The sequence below is a fragment of the Carya illinoinensis genome, chromosome 1 (assembly GCF_018687715.1).
Source record: "Carya illinoinensis cultivar Pawnee chromosome 1, C.illinoinensisPawnee_v1, whole genome shotgun sequence".
Taxonomy (NCBI): domain Eukaryota; kingdom Viridiplantae; phylum Streptophyta; class Magnoliopsida; order Fagales; family Juglandaceae; genus Carya; species Carya illinoinensis.
The window spans coordinates 21,945,386-21,964,908 of record NC_056752.1 but is presented as its reverse complement, the minus strand read 5'-3'; the positions used below and the strand labels follow the sequence as shown (position 1 = coordinate 21,964,908).

The 19,523-nt window shown below is 36.4% G+C and overlaps 1 protein-coding gene across 2 annotated transcripts; it reads right to left on the bottom strand.

Moving 5' to 3' along the window:
- Window positions 1-5,293: 5,293 nt before the first annotated feature.
- Window positions 5,294-18,120, bottom strand: LOC122313482 (protein STRUBBELIG-RECEPTOR FAMILY 5-like). Of its 2 annotated transcripts, XM_043128545.1 has the most exons (16): window positions 17,662-18,120; window positions 14,944-15,076; window positions 14,734-14,805; window positions 14,562-14,627; window positions 13,862-13,933; window positions 13,713-13,784; window positions 13,052-13,123; window positions 12,916-12,981; window positions 12,004-12,066; window positions 11,607-11,917; window positions 10,444-10,721; window positions 8,248-8,519; window positions 7,150-7,270; window positions 6,409-6,545; window positions 6,161-6,317; window positions 5,294-5,686 (listed from the first exon to the last, which is right to left on the bottom strand). In XM_043128545.1, the coding sequence occupies exons 1-16, from the start codon at window positions 17,747-17,749 to the stop codon at window positions 5,558-5,560; spliced, it is 2,109 nt and encodes a 702-aa protein (XP_042984479.1). In that variant the 5' UTR covers window positions 17,750-18,120; the 3' UTR covers window positions 5,294-5,557. The 2 variants fall into 2 exon arrangements, with proteins under 2 accessions (XP_042984479.1, XP_042984486.1); XM_043128552.1 differs by lacking the exon at window positions 17,662-18,120 and having other exon boundaries at window positions 14,562-14,632; window positions 14,944-15,013.
- Between the last annotated feature and the right edge of the window lie 1,403 nt (window positions 18,121-19,523).

Sequence of the window (19,523 nt, the reverse complement as noted above, 5' to 3'; positions counted from 1 at the left end):
GGCCTTAACAGTGAAGGAATCTGCAGGACAGCCCAGTTAAAGGTGCAAGGTAACTTGTTAAACCCTCCTCTTCATTTATTGGATCTGGCTGGTTGTGAAATTGTGCTTGGAGTCCAATGGCTGGAAACCTTGGGGCCCATAACTTGGGATTTTTCAAAACTACTAATGACCTTTGTGTGCGAAGGTAAAACCATTGAATTCAAGGGGTTGAAGTTGAACTCCTCGGTTGTTGAGGATGGCCATAAGTTATTAAAAGCAACTTTGGCTAAAGGGAAGGGCATTCTTTTACAGATTGTAGGTGAAATGGAAGTTAAGGGAAATTCTGAAGTGGTGGAAGGGCAATTTTCTGAACTGTTAGAGGAGTTTAAGATAGTATATGATGAAACCCAAGGGTTACCCCCACCTCGTTCGCATGACCATCAAATAGTACTTAAAGAGGGCACTCAACCCATCACAAATAGACCCTACCGATACCCCTATTACCAGAAAATAGAAATAGGGAAGATTGTAGCTGAGTTATTGAGATCGGGAGTGATTAGACCCAGCTCTAGTCCTTTTTCCTCCCCTGTTTTGCTGGTTCATAAAGCCGATGGAAGTTGGAGGCTTTGCGTGGACTATAGAACACTTAATAAGGAAACCGTAAAGGCAAAGTTTCCTATCACTGTTATTGATGAGTTGATAGATGAACTCTTTGGTTCGGTGATTTTTTCCAAGCTCGATTTAAGATCGGGATACTATCAAGTGAGAGTGGTGCAAAGTGACATTCCTAAAACAGCCTTCCATACCCATGATGGACAATTCGAGTTCTTGGTGATGCCTTTTGGTCTCACTAACGCTCCATCCACATTCCAAGGCTTAATGAACGATGTTTTCAAACCTTTTTTGAGGAAATTTGTGCTGGTCTTTTTTGATGACATTTTGGTGTATAGTAAGTCAAAGGAGGAACATGTTGGTCACCTAAGAGAAGTGTTAAACATGCTAAAACAGCACTGCTTGTATGCAAAAAAATCTAAGTGTCGATTTGCGGTTGAAGAAGTTGACTATTTGGGCCACATTATTAATGGTAAGGGGGTAATGGCTGATCCTTCTAAGATTGTTTCTATGTTAGAGTGGACCGAGCCTAAGAATGTGAAGGCCTTATGAGGATTCCTAGGAAATTCATCAGGAATTACAGTCTCATCGCAGCTCCACTCACATCATTACTCAAGAAAAACTCTTTTTCTTGGCACATGGAGGCCAGCAAGGCTTTTACAGCCTTAAAACAAGTTGTTTCACACCCACCAGTCCTAAAACTTCCTGATTTCAGCAAGCCATTTGTGATTGAGTGTGATGCAAGCGGAAAAGGGATAGGGGCAGTGTTGATGCAGTCTGGGCAGCCTATTTACTTCTTAAGCCAGGCTCTTAAGGGCAAGGCCTTGTTACTATCAATGTATGAAAAGGAATTATTAGCACTGGTTACCGCTGTACAAAAATGGAGACCTTACCTTCTTGGGTAGCCATTTATCGTTAAAACCGACCAACAAGCACTGAAGTTTTTGTTAGAACAGCGGGTGGGAACCGAGGCTCAACAAAAGTGGATTACCAAGTTAATGGGGTACGACCTTGTTATTGAGTATAAAAAGGGTAAAGAAAATAAAGTGGCGGATGCCCTTTCAAGGAGGGAAGGGGACTTACAAGAGGTTGGTTGCTTGGCGATGATCTCATTTCCTACACCCCTTTGGATAGAAGAGTTGAAGAAGAGTTACCAAGACTCTAAGGATTTGGCCGAATTACACAAAAATCTACATGCTAATAAGGACATTCCCAAGGGTTTTTCCTTGCAACAAGGGTTGATTGTCAAGAAGGGAAGGTTGGTTTTGGCTCCTGACTCAGATTTTAAAAAGAAAGTTCTGCAGTATATTCATACTAACCCCCAAGCTGGCCACTCGGGGTATTTAAAAACGTATCAAAGGGCAAAACATGATTTTATTTGGAAGGGAATGAAGCGAGACATTAAACAGCTGGTTAGAGAATGTGAGACTTGTCAGGCTGTTAAGTATGAGACTACACATCCAGCTGGGCTGTTGCAACCCTTACCTCTTCCTAATCAGCCCTGGATGGATATATCTCTTGATTTCATTGATGGCTTGCCTAATTCTAAGGGATTCAGCGTCATTTTTGTGGTAGTGGATCGATTTTCGAAGTATGGCCACTTCATAGCCTTGGCCCACCCCTATACAGCCAAGGGAGTAGCTGAGGAATTCATGAAAAACATTTTCAGATTGCATGGTTTCCCTAAGTCTGTGGTGTCAGATAGGGACCCTATTTTCTTGAGTTCATTTTGGCAAGCCTTGTTCCACTCCCAAGGGACTTCTCTGGACTTTAGCTAGGCCTACCACCCCCAAACCGATGGTTAGACCGAGGCTCTCACTAAAAGTTTAGAGTGTTATTTAAGGTGTTATGCAGGGGTTAAACCTAAGTCGTGGTCATTATGGCTTCCCATGGCGGAGTGGTGGTATAACACCACCTATCACACAGCAACAAAGATGATCCCTTTTGAAGCAGTATATGGACACCCTCCCCCAACACTACTGTCCTATGTTCTAGGAACAAACAATAATGTCACAGTAGATCAAGTGCTCAAAGACAGGGACCAAGTGATACAATTGTTAAAGACTAATCTCAATGAGGCCCAAAACCGCACGAAGCATTATGCAGACAAGAAAAGAACAAAAAGACAGTTTGACATAGGCGATTGGGTTTACTTAAAGTTGCAACCATACAGACAGAAAACACTAGCCTTAAGACACAACCTCAAGTTAGCTCCTAGATTTTATGGGCCTTTTCAGATTGAAGCAAGGGTGGGTGCAGTGGCTTACAGATTAAAGCTCTCGGAGTCTTCCAAGATCCACCCGACTTTCCATGTATCCTGCTTGAAGAGGAAACTCGGCCACCAAGTTCAAATATTTCCCTCACTGCCACGTACAAACCACACAAGGGACTTAAAGCTGGAACCAGAAAAAATTATGGAAAGGCGCATGAAGAAACAGGGAGGAAGAGCAATTACCGAAGTTCTTGTGAAATGGGTGGGTTTACCCACTGAAGAAAGCACTTGGGAGCTACTATGGCATCTACAAGGCCTTTACCCACACCTTGTGGGCAAGGTGCTTTGATGGAGGGGAGTTTGTCAAGACCCCAGCTGCTTAGCCCTAAGATTAAGAAGAAAATGGGGTCTATTCGTGGAAAGGGGCTGAAGTGAAGTGTGTGCTAGAAGTGAAGTGAAGTGAAGTGAATCTGGTCGTGAGTGATGTGGGTGAGAAGACCATCAAGATGAGAAGAAACGGTACCGTATGAAGGGGGCACTTCATTTAATAAAGTTGTGCATTTTAATAGTTTTATGAGTCTGGACCATAGTTGAATGCAGTGTTTTATATAACTATTATTTCCATTCTGTTTTATTTACTTTACGCCTGTTGCATTTTTAGTTGTTCTGTTAGTCATGGGCTACGTCCATATAGGAAGGAAAAACAGCACAGAGTGGGGATCGGAAAGATGTCTGAATTAGTATTTACAATTTGGAGTTTTGGGAGCCCTCGAAGCACTCCCGTATCCATTCTTAGTTTTGCATTTTCATCCAAGCATTTTGTCAAACACCTAAGGTGCAGTCTGCTTGTTCATCGCTGCATGCTTTCTCCTAAATATTCATCATATTCCTGATTACATCCAAACAACCAAGTATTAATACAGCAGGTTTTCAGCAACATCCTAACACTTAAGGTGTGGTTCATCAATCCCCTCAAAAACCAAACAAGAGAGCTGCGGGGGAGAGGAGAGAAAGGGAAAATGAGAGAGGAGAAAGAGGAGATGGCGCTGGAGAGGGAAGAGAAATGAAAAATGAGAAGGAAGAGAGTGTGCAGGGGAGAGAAGAGAGAAAGAGTAGAGGTGGAATTCAATAAACTCATATACAGCATAAGAAACATGAGTCTCATATGTGTTGGAAATCTATTGGGTGGTGTAAAGTAAAATATAACACCCATCCTATTTGAAGTTTTTCTCCTTTAACTACTATTGTAGCTTTCTACAGACAAACTGTTTAAGAGATAACATTCTACCTAAAACAGAGACTCATTTCCCATTCTCTATAATTGAAGAGGACTTAACCTTTACGGCAAAATATCTAGGAGACGATCTTTCTTTAACTAAACAAAAGGAAACAACAATGAAAGTAAAAAAATATATGTTAAAATGACGAATTACAATTTATATCTACTCCAGTATATTTCAAAATCAACCTTAAAAGCCAGATCTGAATGATCTAATTTGGTGATCCGCCACTATCTTTCCAACAATTGGCTTAGGAAGCATATTGTGTTGCTCGTGCATCATAAAAGGTCTCGGAGAAATGTAGATCCATCTTTTCTACCTTAAAAGAAACAAAATAAATTAAGAAAAGAAGAGAAATGTGGGAAGGAGAGGGAGACGGAGAAGATGATAGAAGGAAGGAAGGAGAGGAGGAAAGGAAGAGAAAGGAGGGATAGAAAGGACGAAGGAGAAATGAGGTGTAGGAAGCCGAGGCCTCCTCCTCTTCCCTCAACGATTTGGAGGATTTCTAAGAGAGTTTCAGAGGGAGAGTATCGATGCTAGAGCTTTTGGAGCCAAGGTTTTTGACATTGTAGGAATTGATTTTCAAGCTAAATTTAAAATTTTGAATTTGAATTTTTTTTATTCGACATATCTAGAGTGTCTTCCACATTGGCTTGCAAATATAACTTTTCATTTTTGGTATCTAGTTGATTTAGTGCCTTAAACTTCAACTAATCTGAAGAGTTATATATAAGAAGCTACTAGCCAGAAATTACTATGAAAATACATGAATCGGTTGGTTTAATGGCTTCATTATTTACTGTAAAATATGCAATAAAATTGATCGATTGCATTTTAGAAAATTATTAGTAACAAAATCAATTGGTTGAATTCCCTTGAACCACCCCATCTTCAAATTCTAACATGTAATCATTCATATAATGACTTGTATACAGAAGCAAATACCTTTGTAAACTGTCCACAGGATTTCTGGTCTGATTTTTGTGAATAAAGGTTTGACAAATCATACAGAAAACGTGCCACCATGCTAGCAATTTCTTTGCTGCCAAAAGTGAGGAAATCTGTATTGGGTTTGAAAATTGACTTGTTACTTCCATTCAAGATAACCTTTATTAGTCTCACTATGTGATTTCATCTTCAAAGGACAGGGAAAAAAATCATTAATGCTTTGCTTGAATTTTATGATCTTCAGAAATGAGAAAACCAGATATGAAAAGAATCCCATGTGACATGGCTAAGGGTAACTCATTAAATTTCCACCATGTTTGTCCCTCATTTAACTTCACATCAGAAGCAGCTCGTACTAACTATTCTATAGATTCACTTCATAGACTGCTCTTACTGCTTTCTTAAATGAAACAAATTTACTCCAGGAGTTCCAAGATTTGGAAAAAACAAAGGAAAATGGAAATAACTCTCCCCAATTCGGAACAATCTCACATGGAATGTATATACAATCTCGGAGCATAAATCATTAATAGTCATGGTCATCCATCCGACGAGAACCCCCAAAGTCATCTCTATAGTTAAAACTTGACCGCTGGACTAACCGCATCAATGACTGCACCACCTCCGACATGGGTGGCCGAAATTCGGGCTCCAACTAACATAAATGTGAAGTAGAAAATGTTAAAACACTTGCAAGATATAAAAAAAAAAAAAAAAAAAAAAACAGTTGTGAAACAAGAGGTAACGCCTCAGCATAGGTTGTTAAATGCCCATCAAGCATTACTCTTAATCATTTCTAATGTTCTCAATACAAAGAAAAGTTCAAAGAAAGTTGAAATGACACTCAGATATCTAACCCTCGTGCAGGTTTCCTAATAAATAAGATTGCTAGACCACGTTGCAAAGTCCAAATTAGCCCAAAGCCAAGCCAGACTAGGCCCTGCATGATGTGTACAAACACCTTGGTAGAGACGTTTGCCATGTTTTTGGGTGCTCAAGTTGGGCTTTCCTTTCTATCTTTGTGTGCAAATTCTACTTCGTTGAGATGTGAAAATATTTTTTTTATATGCCTACTATATTTTCCTGATGAACTTGTTTTTAGAGACAATGAGAAGAGCACGGTTCTCACCTGAACACAGAGGGCAATAATATCAGCAAATCTGGAGAGTGACTTGGGAGGGTACAGTCCACGCAGGGCTGGGTCAACCATTTTTCCCAATGCATCAATGTCGTGAAGCTGTGGAGTGGCCCATCGTACAAGGCATTGCTCGGGTTTTGGTTTTGAACTGGAAACATGAAAGGAATCGCTCTAATTCAGATATGAGGACTGGATACATGAGCTTAGTGAATGAAGTATTTGAGTCAACAATGTCACACCTGTCCAAGGGCATCCGCCCTGTCAATAATTCCAACATGACCACCCCAAAACTGTAAACATCACTTTTCACTGTGTAGGCTGAAGGTTTTGTGCACTCTGGAGCATTATATCCTACCCCGAGGTTTTGGCTAGTACGCTGAAAAGAAAAGTTAACTGCTTAGTTATTAAATAAGTATGTATTCCTTTGCTTAAGAAATAATTCTTCTGTGAAGCCCTGATCACCCTTGCAAACATTATGCAAGCATAACTACCAGGTACAGTGCTGTATTCCTAGTTGATACTGAATGAGCGCATGATATTAGATTTGTAGAAATATAGAAATATGAATATGAGAGAGGAGCTGCTGTTTCCAGTCTATGATCACTTGACAAACTCTCCAAGTTTGAATAAACCCAACAATATTGATAGATGTGATCATAAGACACCAAGCTATTGACTCTACTCATATTCAAGAAACGTCGACCAATCTAAGTGGAGACACCTGTCATGCTTGTAAACTATCTTCATACCTCAACAGGTATGAGACTTTGTGTCATCAACATGCAGTACATCATAATAGTGTACCAGATCTGGCTAAACAGATCAGATTCGAATCCTGAGCCAATTTTTTTGTTTGCTTAGCTTTTATCCCACAATACAAACCAACTTTAGGGATAATCATTAGATTTTGCTACTTAGAATTTAAACCAAATATCCAAGCCATTGGTAAGAAAACCTAAAATATTTCTAAAAACACTGACCTGATGAAAGGTTGCCAAACCACAGTCAGAGAGATGGGGATTGAGTTCAGCATCGAACAAAATATTAGATGACTTAATGTTCTTATGAACAGATGATGGAGAACAGACCTCATGGAGGTACCTGAACACAGGAATGATGTTTGAAGCATTAATTGAAATAATTAGACATAGATATGTTAAAATGAAAAATTATTTTTGACTTTGAAATCAATAACGTAACTTAACAACTGCATAACCAACAGGAAATTGCTGTGATCGATCATCATATTCACTTCATAATGTGTGTGTGTGTGTGTGTGTGATGCAAGCCATTTGGACTTATACTGACAAAAAGGTTCATATTAAAGGAAAATAAAATAAACTATATACATGATAATTATAAAGCAAGTTGGATGAATCCATATTATGACACAATTAACTAAACCCATGTTTAGATCAGTTTGGCAAGCATATAATACTGTGTTGGTAAAATATTAAGGAATTGAAACTAAAGTATATCATGCTGTTAACATATGTAAGTAGTTAAACTTAGGTAGATATGTTTTTTTAAGCCAATTAACCAGGTATAATCCAATGTACCCTCAGAAGTTCCCGTGTTCACTCAGGTCAACTCAGGTTTCTTCTTAAACTTATCACATTGGCTTCATTTTGGGGTTTGAAGTTTGAGTTGGGTCATTACATAGAGTTTGGTGCCCTTATAAACCTAAACCAGCTAGTGTAGATTCACACCACTATGCAAAATGAAGCAAACCTGAAAAAACAACAATTACATACTGGGATGAATCTAAATTCTAATCAGAAGGCTAAATGGAATGAGGCTACCAACTAGTCATACTGTAATATATTGTTGGTGACTGAAAAAGGAAAAAGAACTACATGGTGATTGGTATGAATCATCCAAGAAAGAGATAAATTTATCTAAAGTAACCATCTGTGCAGTTGTGATTACGTGAAATATACAAATAGATACAGCGATTTTTCAGGTACTAATTGTTATATCTTTTTTTTATAGGCAGGTACTAATTGTTATATCTGCTCTTTTTGACCTAAAAAAAAAATAAAGAAGTCATCCAAAAGGCAATGTATTTGTTAACTCACTCGACAGCTCGGGCTGTGCCCAATGCGATTCTTATTCTTGTGTTCCAAGTTAGTGGTTTGCTGTAGTCATCTGACATGTGTAAGAACTCATGAAGTGAGCCATTCCTGAAATACTCATAAACTAACATGTTATGCCCCTGTTCTGAACAGTGACCAATAAGCTCGGCAATATTTGGATGGTGAAGCCTGGAGATGTTTGACACAATTTGAAGAAATTCTTCCACTCGTCCTCCTTGGAAAAGTGAGGAGTCAATCTTTTTCACAGCTAAAACCTGAAAAACACGTGTAAATTCAAGTACTTAAAAGGTACGACTACGAAACTCACCTATTCCTCATTGAAATTTGAACTTAGATTTTCATTATTTAAATAATCAATCAAGGAATGAAGTATGAGCAATAACAAACAGCATCAAGCAAAACAATGCAGCAGTGAGTGCCAGGCAGATTACAAATACGTGGATAGTTTAAAGGAGATAATAACTAACTTGTTTGCATGAGCTTGGAGAACTATCTAAATAGAATATAACAAAAGGGAAAAAAACATAAGTTTTCAAAATGGGATTTAAGTGAATAAATCCAAAATAAATATATGAAAATAATCCAAAAGAATCATTTACATCCATTTTCATCAATTATGACAGTATTATGATGATAATAATGAAGCAACTGTAAGAAGTTGTTGGTGACACTGGATTATTAGAAACATCAAACCAGACCACCTGAATAACGTTTAAGAAGTTGAATGTTAAAATGCAAAATTTAAAGTTAGTGACACGGAGGCATTTTTCTTGATAATTCATTACAGATTCAAGTGATGTTAAGTTAACCAGACCATGTGACATGTAAATAGTAGTAAGGAACTTGAGATGTAAAGAGTTTTATGCAAAGGGAACTGCTGTAGAGAGCTCTTGATGAATCAAAGAAAAAGAAGAAAAAAAATAGTAATTGAGAGTGTGAAGATTGACTGATTAATCTGAAAGTCCGTATGATCAACTAGATGGCATTTCTTTGCCCTAGCAAATCTAAGTTCAGACACAAACATGTTGATGACTGTTGCAGACTGTGCTAAGGAGTCAATTAAAAGTCCCAAAGACTTAGTATACCATAGGGTAAGTTTCCTTTAAGTATTTTATAAGGTCACTGCTAGTCTGGACATGCAAGATTTCGTGGTCTCAAATGTGTTAATAATGGAGTCTAAAAGTATTGACTCTTTCATGAATATACAGGGTAAAAGAGCACAACATTGGAATCCCACGAGTGAGGTCTCCCATGGTTAAACAAATCTGAACAGTCAGAACCACCATAACCATTTGTCTCCATCATAGAAGATGATATAAACATCTCTGTTTAGAATGCCCTTCAAAAACTTGATGCAAATAAGCAATTTTTTCTGTCTCTGAGTTATATATCCTCATTTAATTTTTATTATTAGATAAATGAAACTTCAATGAGTTCTTAAATTATTTCCATTCTTTCAGTTATCCCTTTTCCCTTTCCTCATCAACTAACAACACAACAGATTCTTTCAATGTATGAACCCTGATGCAGTGACACAACATGCTGAGCAAAAAGCCCCTTCACCTCATTCGTTTTCTTTCATGCCCTATGAAAACAATAAGGCCTTGTTCTTTCTAGTTAAAAGAAAAAATAGGGGCAGACTGTCCATTTAAAATGGCAAAGGCCTCCTCTAAGTGCGAAGAATGCATGTTAGGTAACAAATTAAGGCAGCTGGTTAAGGAAAGCTCAAGTTATAAAATCACTTAGGTGTTAACTAATTATTTAAGTAGTAATGAGGTGTCAATACCAAGTTGCATCAGCTGTAAATGCAGACTAGGATGCCAACTTTTAACTATAATAACCAAGTATCTACAGCACCATATACTTTGTTGCTATGGTAATTCCCATGAGAGAAAATCTTGAGAAGAGGGCACTTGAAAGATCACTTTTAAAGGGCCTCTTTGCCTTCTTGAGTGAGCCTCTGGGGTCTCTTGAAACCCATGATTTGGTAATGGGAGAATATTACAATAGCAATAAGTGGAGATTCCCTCACAAAACCCAGATGTTTTGGAGGGGGAGGGGGGGGGGGGGGGGGGGGGGGGGGGGTGATTATTTCCTCATGGTCAATTCCAAGAAAAGTGTATAAGTTGGAAAGCCGTAAATGAAAAAGTGGCAAAGTAATAACCAGGCAGAAAATACCTTCCCATCAGCATATTTAGCCCGATAAATGCGCCCAATAGACCCCTGACCAAGAAGCCGGCCTGTCGCAAAATTACCAGTAGCGAGCTGTAAATCTGCCAAAGAGTAAGAGATAGCTCGAACGGAGGTGCTTCGTTTTGAATTTAGACGGTTTGCAAACTCATTGTCATCATAAGATTGCTTAAAATCGGAAGATGCACGCTTAGGACAGCTTGATGGAGAATTCTGCAAGGACTTTATATCGATTGAAGCAGATGAATCCAATGATCTGCTATTATCTATACAGTTGGAGTGGTGAAGTCCGCATTTCCCAAAGCCATTATGAGAAGGGAAAAAAATACAGAAACCATCTTTAAAAAAATGTGTCAACACTTACAGAAAGGTCAGACATCAAATGGCCACAAAAGCCTGAGTTTTAACCAAATAACCAAAGATCAGAAACTAATCTCTCCATGGCTCTAGAGCAGAGGCCAAAACACGACATCAGGTAGAGAGGAAATATGCAAGCCTCAAATACATGTCTTTCTATTCAAAACTCCATTTGCAATTCACATTTGCAAAATGTCACAGCCCATAGACAAAGGAGACAGTGAGCTGCAGGTTCATTTTTTTATTATCACTCAATTACAAGTTATCTCTATGATGATTAGCATAAAACCTAAGCCGGTAATATTACTTTCTGTACCAAGGAAGGTTCAATATCATGCTACCAATGTTGAAAATCTCTTACTGCACTGTATTTCTACTGTGCACTATTCCGAGTTTGTGAACGGCACTCATTGTTTCTTTAACAGCTGTTGTCGGTTGCGACAGGAAGATACAGTGTCACCTTTGCTCTTTCTCATAGTCATGGAGATGCTTATCAAAATTGTATCAGCATCTGTTGATGGGAATATTTCAGGTTTATCTAGGCGGGCTAGGAATGCAGGTTAGTCCTATCTTCTATCATCTTTTGTACAAAGATATTACTTTGCTTGCACCTTTTGCGCTTTTTAATAAGTTTTTATTATGCAGATTTTTATTATTATTATTATTATTATTTATGAAAGAAAAGAAAACAAAAAAGGTCAGGATAAAGAAAAGAAAAGAAAAGAAATAAGTTTAATAAGGCAACTATGCTGAAAATACCTAAAAGAACAAAAATGCAGGATAAAGAAAACCACCTTTGAAGTCTTTGCGTATTCCTGTATGAAAGTCCTGTGATAATTCCCGAGATGCAAGGGGGGTAAAGGATCTACGCTGGCTAATCCTCTCTTCATCAAGGAAATGAGAAGGAGGAGGGGATTTTCTTCTTGAAAATAGAGCAATTAGAATCCCGATTGCTGCCAGTACGCCCAAAGCTATTCCAGCAATTGTCACTCCACTCTTGACAGATTTCCCATCATCATTTTTTGTTGAGTGTTGATTAGCATGATGTTTTGCACCAGGGGGAGGTGGAGGAGCAGGCCCAGATGACCAGGAATTGCCTCCAGTTCTTTATCATAGATAATTGCAAAGTCAAAAAAAAAATTTTAATTGTTGCATCCCTAAATAAAAATAATTTTTGAACAGAATACTCACCCTGAGTCTATATCCTTGAGTTCCTCAGGAATCCAGCCAGTAAACTGGTTGTTTTCAACATTCCTGCCAACATCATGATAAACTAAGCATGTCAATTTCACTAACTTCAGCAGTATTTATGAACATTTAAAAACAACTAGGTTGGATCATATTTGACAAATTAGAAGATGCACTTATGGAAGTGGTAAGCACTGTTTTAAATTAAAAAAAGAAAACTGCACATCATTCACCTCATTGTGGAATTCTCCAATTAGTATTAACCCTTTGTCAAATATATCATGGGCAAATCAACTGAAGATGTATAAAGACCATTGCAGATATAATTTCTTTTTAATCACTAGGCTAACAAGGCATTCTTCAATAACACAAATCAATGTTTGACAAGAAAACACTACACTGGCAGCTAATTTGTTGAAAGGAAAACAAAAATAAAATTAGCCAAATCGAGCAAGCCTATTACATCATATGATTGTAAGGGGCAAAGGAATCAGAAGAACTAATAAATTGGGTCCTTTAAGCCAGTCAGCCAGGTAGCTAAAAAAGGTACATAAAAAATTAAGCAATATGCAGGCAAAATTGATGGGTGCCAAACAAATACAAGGTCCAATAACAACAATTTCTAACTCCTCATGTGAGACACATCTTAACTCCCAACATTTCCTATTCCCGACTTCAAAGAACAAAAGGTACTTTTTATGATTTCAGTGTGGAAACAAAACCAAAAATATAAAATATCTTAAAAATCTGAACCAGAATATATTCTTGGAAATATTGAGTAAAATAAAACGATAAACTAAAACAAGAGGCAAAATATTGTCTAATAATTGAAAAAACTGAGTATTAATTCTAGTACAAATTTTCATGGAAACCTTACATTGTAAAGTAATAAAAATGAACTGGAGGTCCACTTACAAATCCTTGAGGGGAAGATTGGCTAAGACATTAATTGGACCACTGAATTGATTATTTTCCAAATTCCTGCATAAAGGTATAAGAAAGTTAGGGCAAGAAACTCCTAAGATATAAACTTAAAATGATTGCTTCTTACAATTTTTTGAGGCTCGAGAGTGATTGAAAACTTTGAGGCAAATTGCCTGACAGTGAGTTGTAGGAAAGATCCCTGTAAGGCAGTTCACGATACTAACTAATTACATTTTCATGTTGGGCACTTTGCTTTAACTAGATTTAGAAAGGAATGAATGGTGAGTAGATGAATGATTGCGAGTGAGAGTGGCAAAGGAGACAATCATGAAGAACCGAGTATTCTTTGCTACTAGAGTATTACAAAGGTTGTAAGTGACAAGATCATAAATGCAACTTCAGAACAAGATGTAGCCAGATCAATTTCCAGCATAATACATGATGGCCAAATCCATTCAAACACTGAAAATCTTTTTGTTTATAAGTATTCAAACACAAAAAATCTAATGATGTCCTTGCCCATAGAAATATAAAGCCAATCTGATGAGTTTGGCAGTGGCTGCACCTCCCAATCCTGCAGTCTTCTATGAGGGTAATAGAAAGAATAGCCTTTTGAAAAAGTAAAATAGAATTTTGGAATGCATGAAATAGAGAGACTTAAAGGCAGAAAAACTTTCGTAAAAGCCAGAAGCCAGCTTAGTTCTTATTAAATACAAGACCGTGAATCCATAAAGCCATGCAGCAAACAAGTGAAAGCAATACACCATTTAAAAACGGACAACACTTACAGCTCTTTCAGCTTTGAAAGTTTTCCAAACATGTCACTCAACTGGTTATTCAGCTGATTATGACCAAGATTTCTGCATGCACCAAGAAAGAAATGAGAAACAGCTCTACTAAAGAAAACTAATTCAAAACAGGAACGGTGTTTGTTTACAGGTATTCAAGATCAGTCATCTGAGAAATCGAATATGGTACACCACCACTGAAGCCATTACGAGAAAGATCTCTGCATATTAAGCGCACAAAATCAGCATGATGGGTATTTAAGGTCAATAAAGAGAGACCTGGACTAGCTGAATATCAATGTAACAACAAGAAACTTCTCATAAGGAAGAATGTGTTTAAAGACTACTGTCTTTTTGGAGGATGGATCATAAAATATAGATAAACAGAAAAACCTAAATAGTTTATCTAATCAATGCATGCACATCGTATTTGACACCAAAATGCATCCCAATTTTCATGACACAAGCCACGACAATTACCAATCAAAGGACATAAATAGAGATGCAGATAATGAACAGCTATACCAGCAGAAGTGCTGATGAAAATCAATCTAATGCAGTCAATGAAGCTAGATAAGCTACTCCCCAATCTTGTGAAGGACAGTGAGAAACAACAGGATCAAAATATCCAGAAAGAAGGAAGAGAATAAAGAATAATACTATGAACCTATATAAACAGTATAGAGCTTCAAATGATTGCTGAAGTTGACCATAAAATCATGTTTGCAGGGCATAAGAGTGCCAAAAAAACAGGTGATGCTATGAATAAACAAAACATTTATGGCTTGAATATATTTTCTCTTGATGATAATCTATGATTACATAGAATTTTGTCTGCTGATGACTTACATGTGAGCTACGTTAGGAGGGAGCTGATATGGTATCTCACCCTTGAGGTTGTTGTCACTTAAATCGCTGTACTAGACAAACATACGAATGACCTTCATATGAATTTCTTTATATAAAAAATAAGTGTAACCCAAAAGATGCCTATTCTTTTTAGAAAAAGGCTGGGCCTCACAAGTGAGTGACAGATGTCAAGCTTGATAGCTGATATCCCATTGATCCGGTGAGTCCAAGGCCAGCTAAGTTTCTGCAAAGTTTTCCATAGAAAGAAGGTTTAATTAAAAGATTTCAGCACATTCTGTAGAATATATTAACATAAGTTTTCTACCGTAGGTGGATTAAGATAGATGCAATTTATCAACAGATAATAGAAAAGGCCAAATACATTTCAGTTACAGATGAGCCTGAACATTTGATCCCTTCCCAGGAGTCACCACAAGGGTCACCCCCACTCGATTTCCAGCCACTCAGTTGTGAAGGAGAATTTAAGCTGCTATACATCACGTTGAGGGCAGAGACTGCAAAAATACAGCCAAAAAGATCAGGATCTTAAATTTAAAATATGTATAACTGATATTTCATTTCTTTTTGGTTAAGAACATAATCAGTCTCATGGTTTTACACGGTAATCTTTTTGTTCCTTGGGTTTTCAATTTTATCATTTTGATCCTCGGATTTATCATTCTTTCAATTGAGAGCCTTCATCAAATTTACGTTAGAAAATATAACGCAAATTTGATCCGTCAAGAAAATAATAAAAAATGTAAAAGAATATAAAATCAGTTGAGATTTAACAAAAAAAATTTGGAAAACTGAATTAAAAAAAAAAAAAAAAAAAAAACCTGTGATTACCAACCAACCCAGAGGCACCGCCTGGGTTGGGTTAGCCAACCCAAGTTCCGCATGGGTTGTCCCAGGTTGTGCCCAAGCGCTGCCTGGGTTGCAGAACACAGGCAACACCTTGGTTCCCAACCTAATTGTTGCTTGGTCCAGCCACATTTTTTTTTTAATCAAAAAAAAAAATTATCAGTTTGTTTTATTTATTTTTAGTTTTGCACTTTTTCTTTCTTATATTTTTTAATATCATTATTTTTATTTTTTTTCTCAAGCATAGCATGCTACGTGTCCACATGTGGCATGCCACTATCAGATTTTTATTAAATTTTCTAACGAAAATCTAACAGCGGGTTTGAATTAAAAATCTGGTGACAAGATGAAAAAATTAAAATTTTGAAGAGCAACATATAATGGTGTAAAATCTAGGCACTGACTATATATGTACTTGATCTTCCTTTTGGAGAGAAGAAACTTGCTATCAATAATCATCAATACAAATTAAAAATGAAACTCCTTCCACAGCTCCCAGAATTTACAGGATATACGAAGACAGAATCTAAGAGACAAAGCAGCAGATACATTAATGAAAAGCTCTAGTTATGTAGAGACACGTGTTTTGCATTGCACTTATTAACTTAGAAAGCATGTGCTCCCCAATGGTATTAATCAAAAAATACACAACAATATGCAGATGGTTTGACATCAAAAAACTTGAAATAAAATTTTCTTCTACAACCAAAAGACTGTAAAGAGAACAAAGGCTTAGCGTGTTTGGTTGTTGAAATCCACTCAACTCATCTCAAACCAATTATTGATGTGACTTACTACTTCTTCAACTTTCCATACAAAAGTTAACCCATCTCAACCTATTTCATAAATTCAAACACATATCTCAACCTATTTACATTCAAATACATCTCAATGAGACCCACAAAACACTACAAAACACATATCTCACCTCAGCATCCAAATGCAAGCCTTAGTTTTCAAATACAAAAGAAAGAAATTGAAATCCAGCAATATGGTAAAAATTATTGGCAATTATGTTAAAAGAACTTTAGTTTTCACTGTAAAAGTCCTGAAATCAGCACAATATTTTTTTTTTTTTTATAAGTAAAAGGATATATATTAAATCATGAAAAGGGCAAGGCCCGAGTACACAGGGGGTATACAAAGAGCCTAGCTAGAGTCTAAGAGCTGCGAAGATCAGCATAAAGTTCAGTAAAGGGAGTGTCATTCAGTACAATAGAAGAGGCCCATAATACTAAAGTGTGGTAAAAGAAATCCCTAAACCCTTCCAGTGAACGCTACCTATCCTCAAAACAGTGACTATTTCTTTGGTTCCAAGTCCACCACATTGGACAAAGTGGCACCATTTTCCAAATGTATGCAATCTGCCCCTTCCCCGAATACCTCTCCAATCAGCACAATATATTCTAAGAAAGCATTAGATAGGTATTCAAGCATCCATGACTTGCGTATAAAAACTTGTCCATAAACTAGTATTAGGTTCAGTAGTCTGACAATTTCTTGTTCTCTGTTCTTAATATTAAAATGTGAAAGATTTCCATACTTTATGAAAGAAATCGTAAATAGTTTTATTTTTGTATTAGAAGATGTGAATATATATATATATATATATATGTATATATTTCTATAGATGTATGTATGTATGTATCACATATCGCATTGGTATGGGCCTTGAATTGTCTGTATGAGACATGAGACACTAAACCCCTCATAGGACTTATGGTGCGGGAAAATCAGTTAATAATTTCTCTTAGTAGAAAATTAAGCTATAACCGCCTACGTACCCAAGATCATAAAGGATAACCATTTGCTGAAACAAAAGATATATGAATAAGATGGTTAAGAACCACCGAAGGTTCCAGGAGTTTGACTGCCAAAGACAAGTATTAACGTTTCCTTTCATTTTGTTAGAAGTTTTCCCTATTTGAAGACATAATGTTAGGCTTTCTAGCTTCAATTAGCTAATAATCTCGTAAGTGGAATGTAAATATATCCACCACGACAGAACGGAGAACATACCCATACTTCAAATTGATACGCCCTTATATAAACTCGCTTCACTTTCCCCCTAGTGATCCACTTGAATACGTAAAAGGGTGCATCAATTTTTTTTTTTTTCCGCATTTGGAATCACCACAGAGATTAGAAGTAAATGAAACCCAGAGAACATCTCAAACATATACCCAAACTGAAATGTCAAAAAAGAAACAAAAAAATAGGGATCTACAGAACTTACCATCCGGGGATTTTGTCTTGGAATGAACCGGAGAGGTCAGGACCCCAAAGAAAACAAACCACAAACTAACAATGTTTTTCTGGTGCATCTTTCCCACACAAAAAGGGATCAGATACCCAGAAAGAGAAAATAGGAAATGTGTTTTCTTTCAACTTAAATAATTGAGTGAAGGACCCCAGAAGATTTAAGGATGAAGATGACTTAAAATCATCGTTGAATAAACAGCTCCAATGATAATTTGTTAAAGGTAATTTGGTGGGTTTTTTGGGTTGGTTGTAGTGACTAAAATTAGGCGGAGGAGGAAGAAGAAGGAATACATTGACAGCTAAAAATGGTTGAGAATGAGAGAGTGGCATCGCAACAGTCAGAGCGGAAGGTGAGGAGAGAACGAGAGCCTCCCAACGTTTTCCGGACACTTTTTTCTCCCTCTTTCTAACGTTGTATTTACTTTGTTTTATTTCTTCGCCTGCCCTCCTGCATGTTTCAACTCTTAAATGATTTTGTAAGGACGTGTTTGGTTCCCCCATCAACTTTTTATTTTCTTACAATTTTTTAAGGGATTAGCCATGAAAACAATCCTAACATCCTTCTTCCTCTAGGTCTCAGTCCCTCCACTCCATACTCAAATTTCTCTGTCAATTTCGTTTTCTCAAATTCTAATATTTTCACACATTTTCTCTCTATCGTGAATCAAGTAGAGCCTCCTCTCTATCACAGAAAGGCAGAAGGTAGAATTGAAGAAAAATAAATAAAGTCACATAAGCTTATGTAGTAAATAAACAGTAATGAGATAGTAAAGGTATCATTACACATCAACAACACTAGTGTGCCCTTATAACTCTACGTAAAAGACAATAATTTTATAAAATTAAAATTCATTTTTAATATTGGAATGGGATTCTTCATCTACTATTTAAGTTTTAAATTCTAATGAAAAAACAGATCTCACTATATTGGACCTTTTAATTTTAGAAATTCAAATGTTGGTTAGAAGATTCTAAAATTGTGAAGTTCTTAAGATTGGTAGAGAGGGTAATGAAGCTGCTCACTGGCTAGCTTGGCATGCTAAGGTGGTGGAAGATACGGTTCAATGGTGGCACCATTTTCCTAATTTTATTCAGTCTCGAGTATTAATAGATGCTGTAATGTAATTTTGCACTATAATGTATTTTTACTCTTTTATATGAATGAAATCTGCTACTTGATTAATGGTAAAAGACATGAAAGTATATCGTTACTAGTATTTAGTTTTATATTCATGAAAAGAAACATAGATAGGATTATTTTTAATATTATTTTTATTTTAAAATTTAAAAAAATTATATTATTTTTCGTATCTTTTTTAGAGTTTGGAAAGGTTTGATAATTAATTAGATGAAAAAATTAAAAATTAAAAATTAAAAAATATTTATATTTAAGTAATATTTTAAAAGAAAATATCCGAAATATCGAGAATACTCTCAATTGTGTTGCTAAACAAATTCAAACTTTAAATGAGAACTTGGATTAATTTTATTTTTAGACTTTCAAAATCTAAGCTCATTTATCATCTCCCTTTACTTGTGACATTTATGAATGGGCATCATTTTGGAGCAAAAGAAAAGGATAAAACACATATTATGTACCAAAAAATAAGAGACAACTAGGCATTATTGTTCTTATATTAATATTGTGGAGCCAAACAATTATCCAACTTAATAACGAAATTTGATATTACCTTTTATAACCAATTTTCGGTGCAAACTAGTGCATTTTCAACAATATCACGACTAAAGCACTATTTGGTTGTACGATTCAACTGAGATAAATTTAATTTAATTTAATTTTAAATTGAATTTAATATCTAAATATAACTCTTAAAT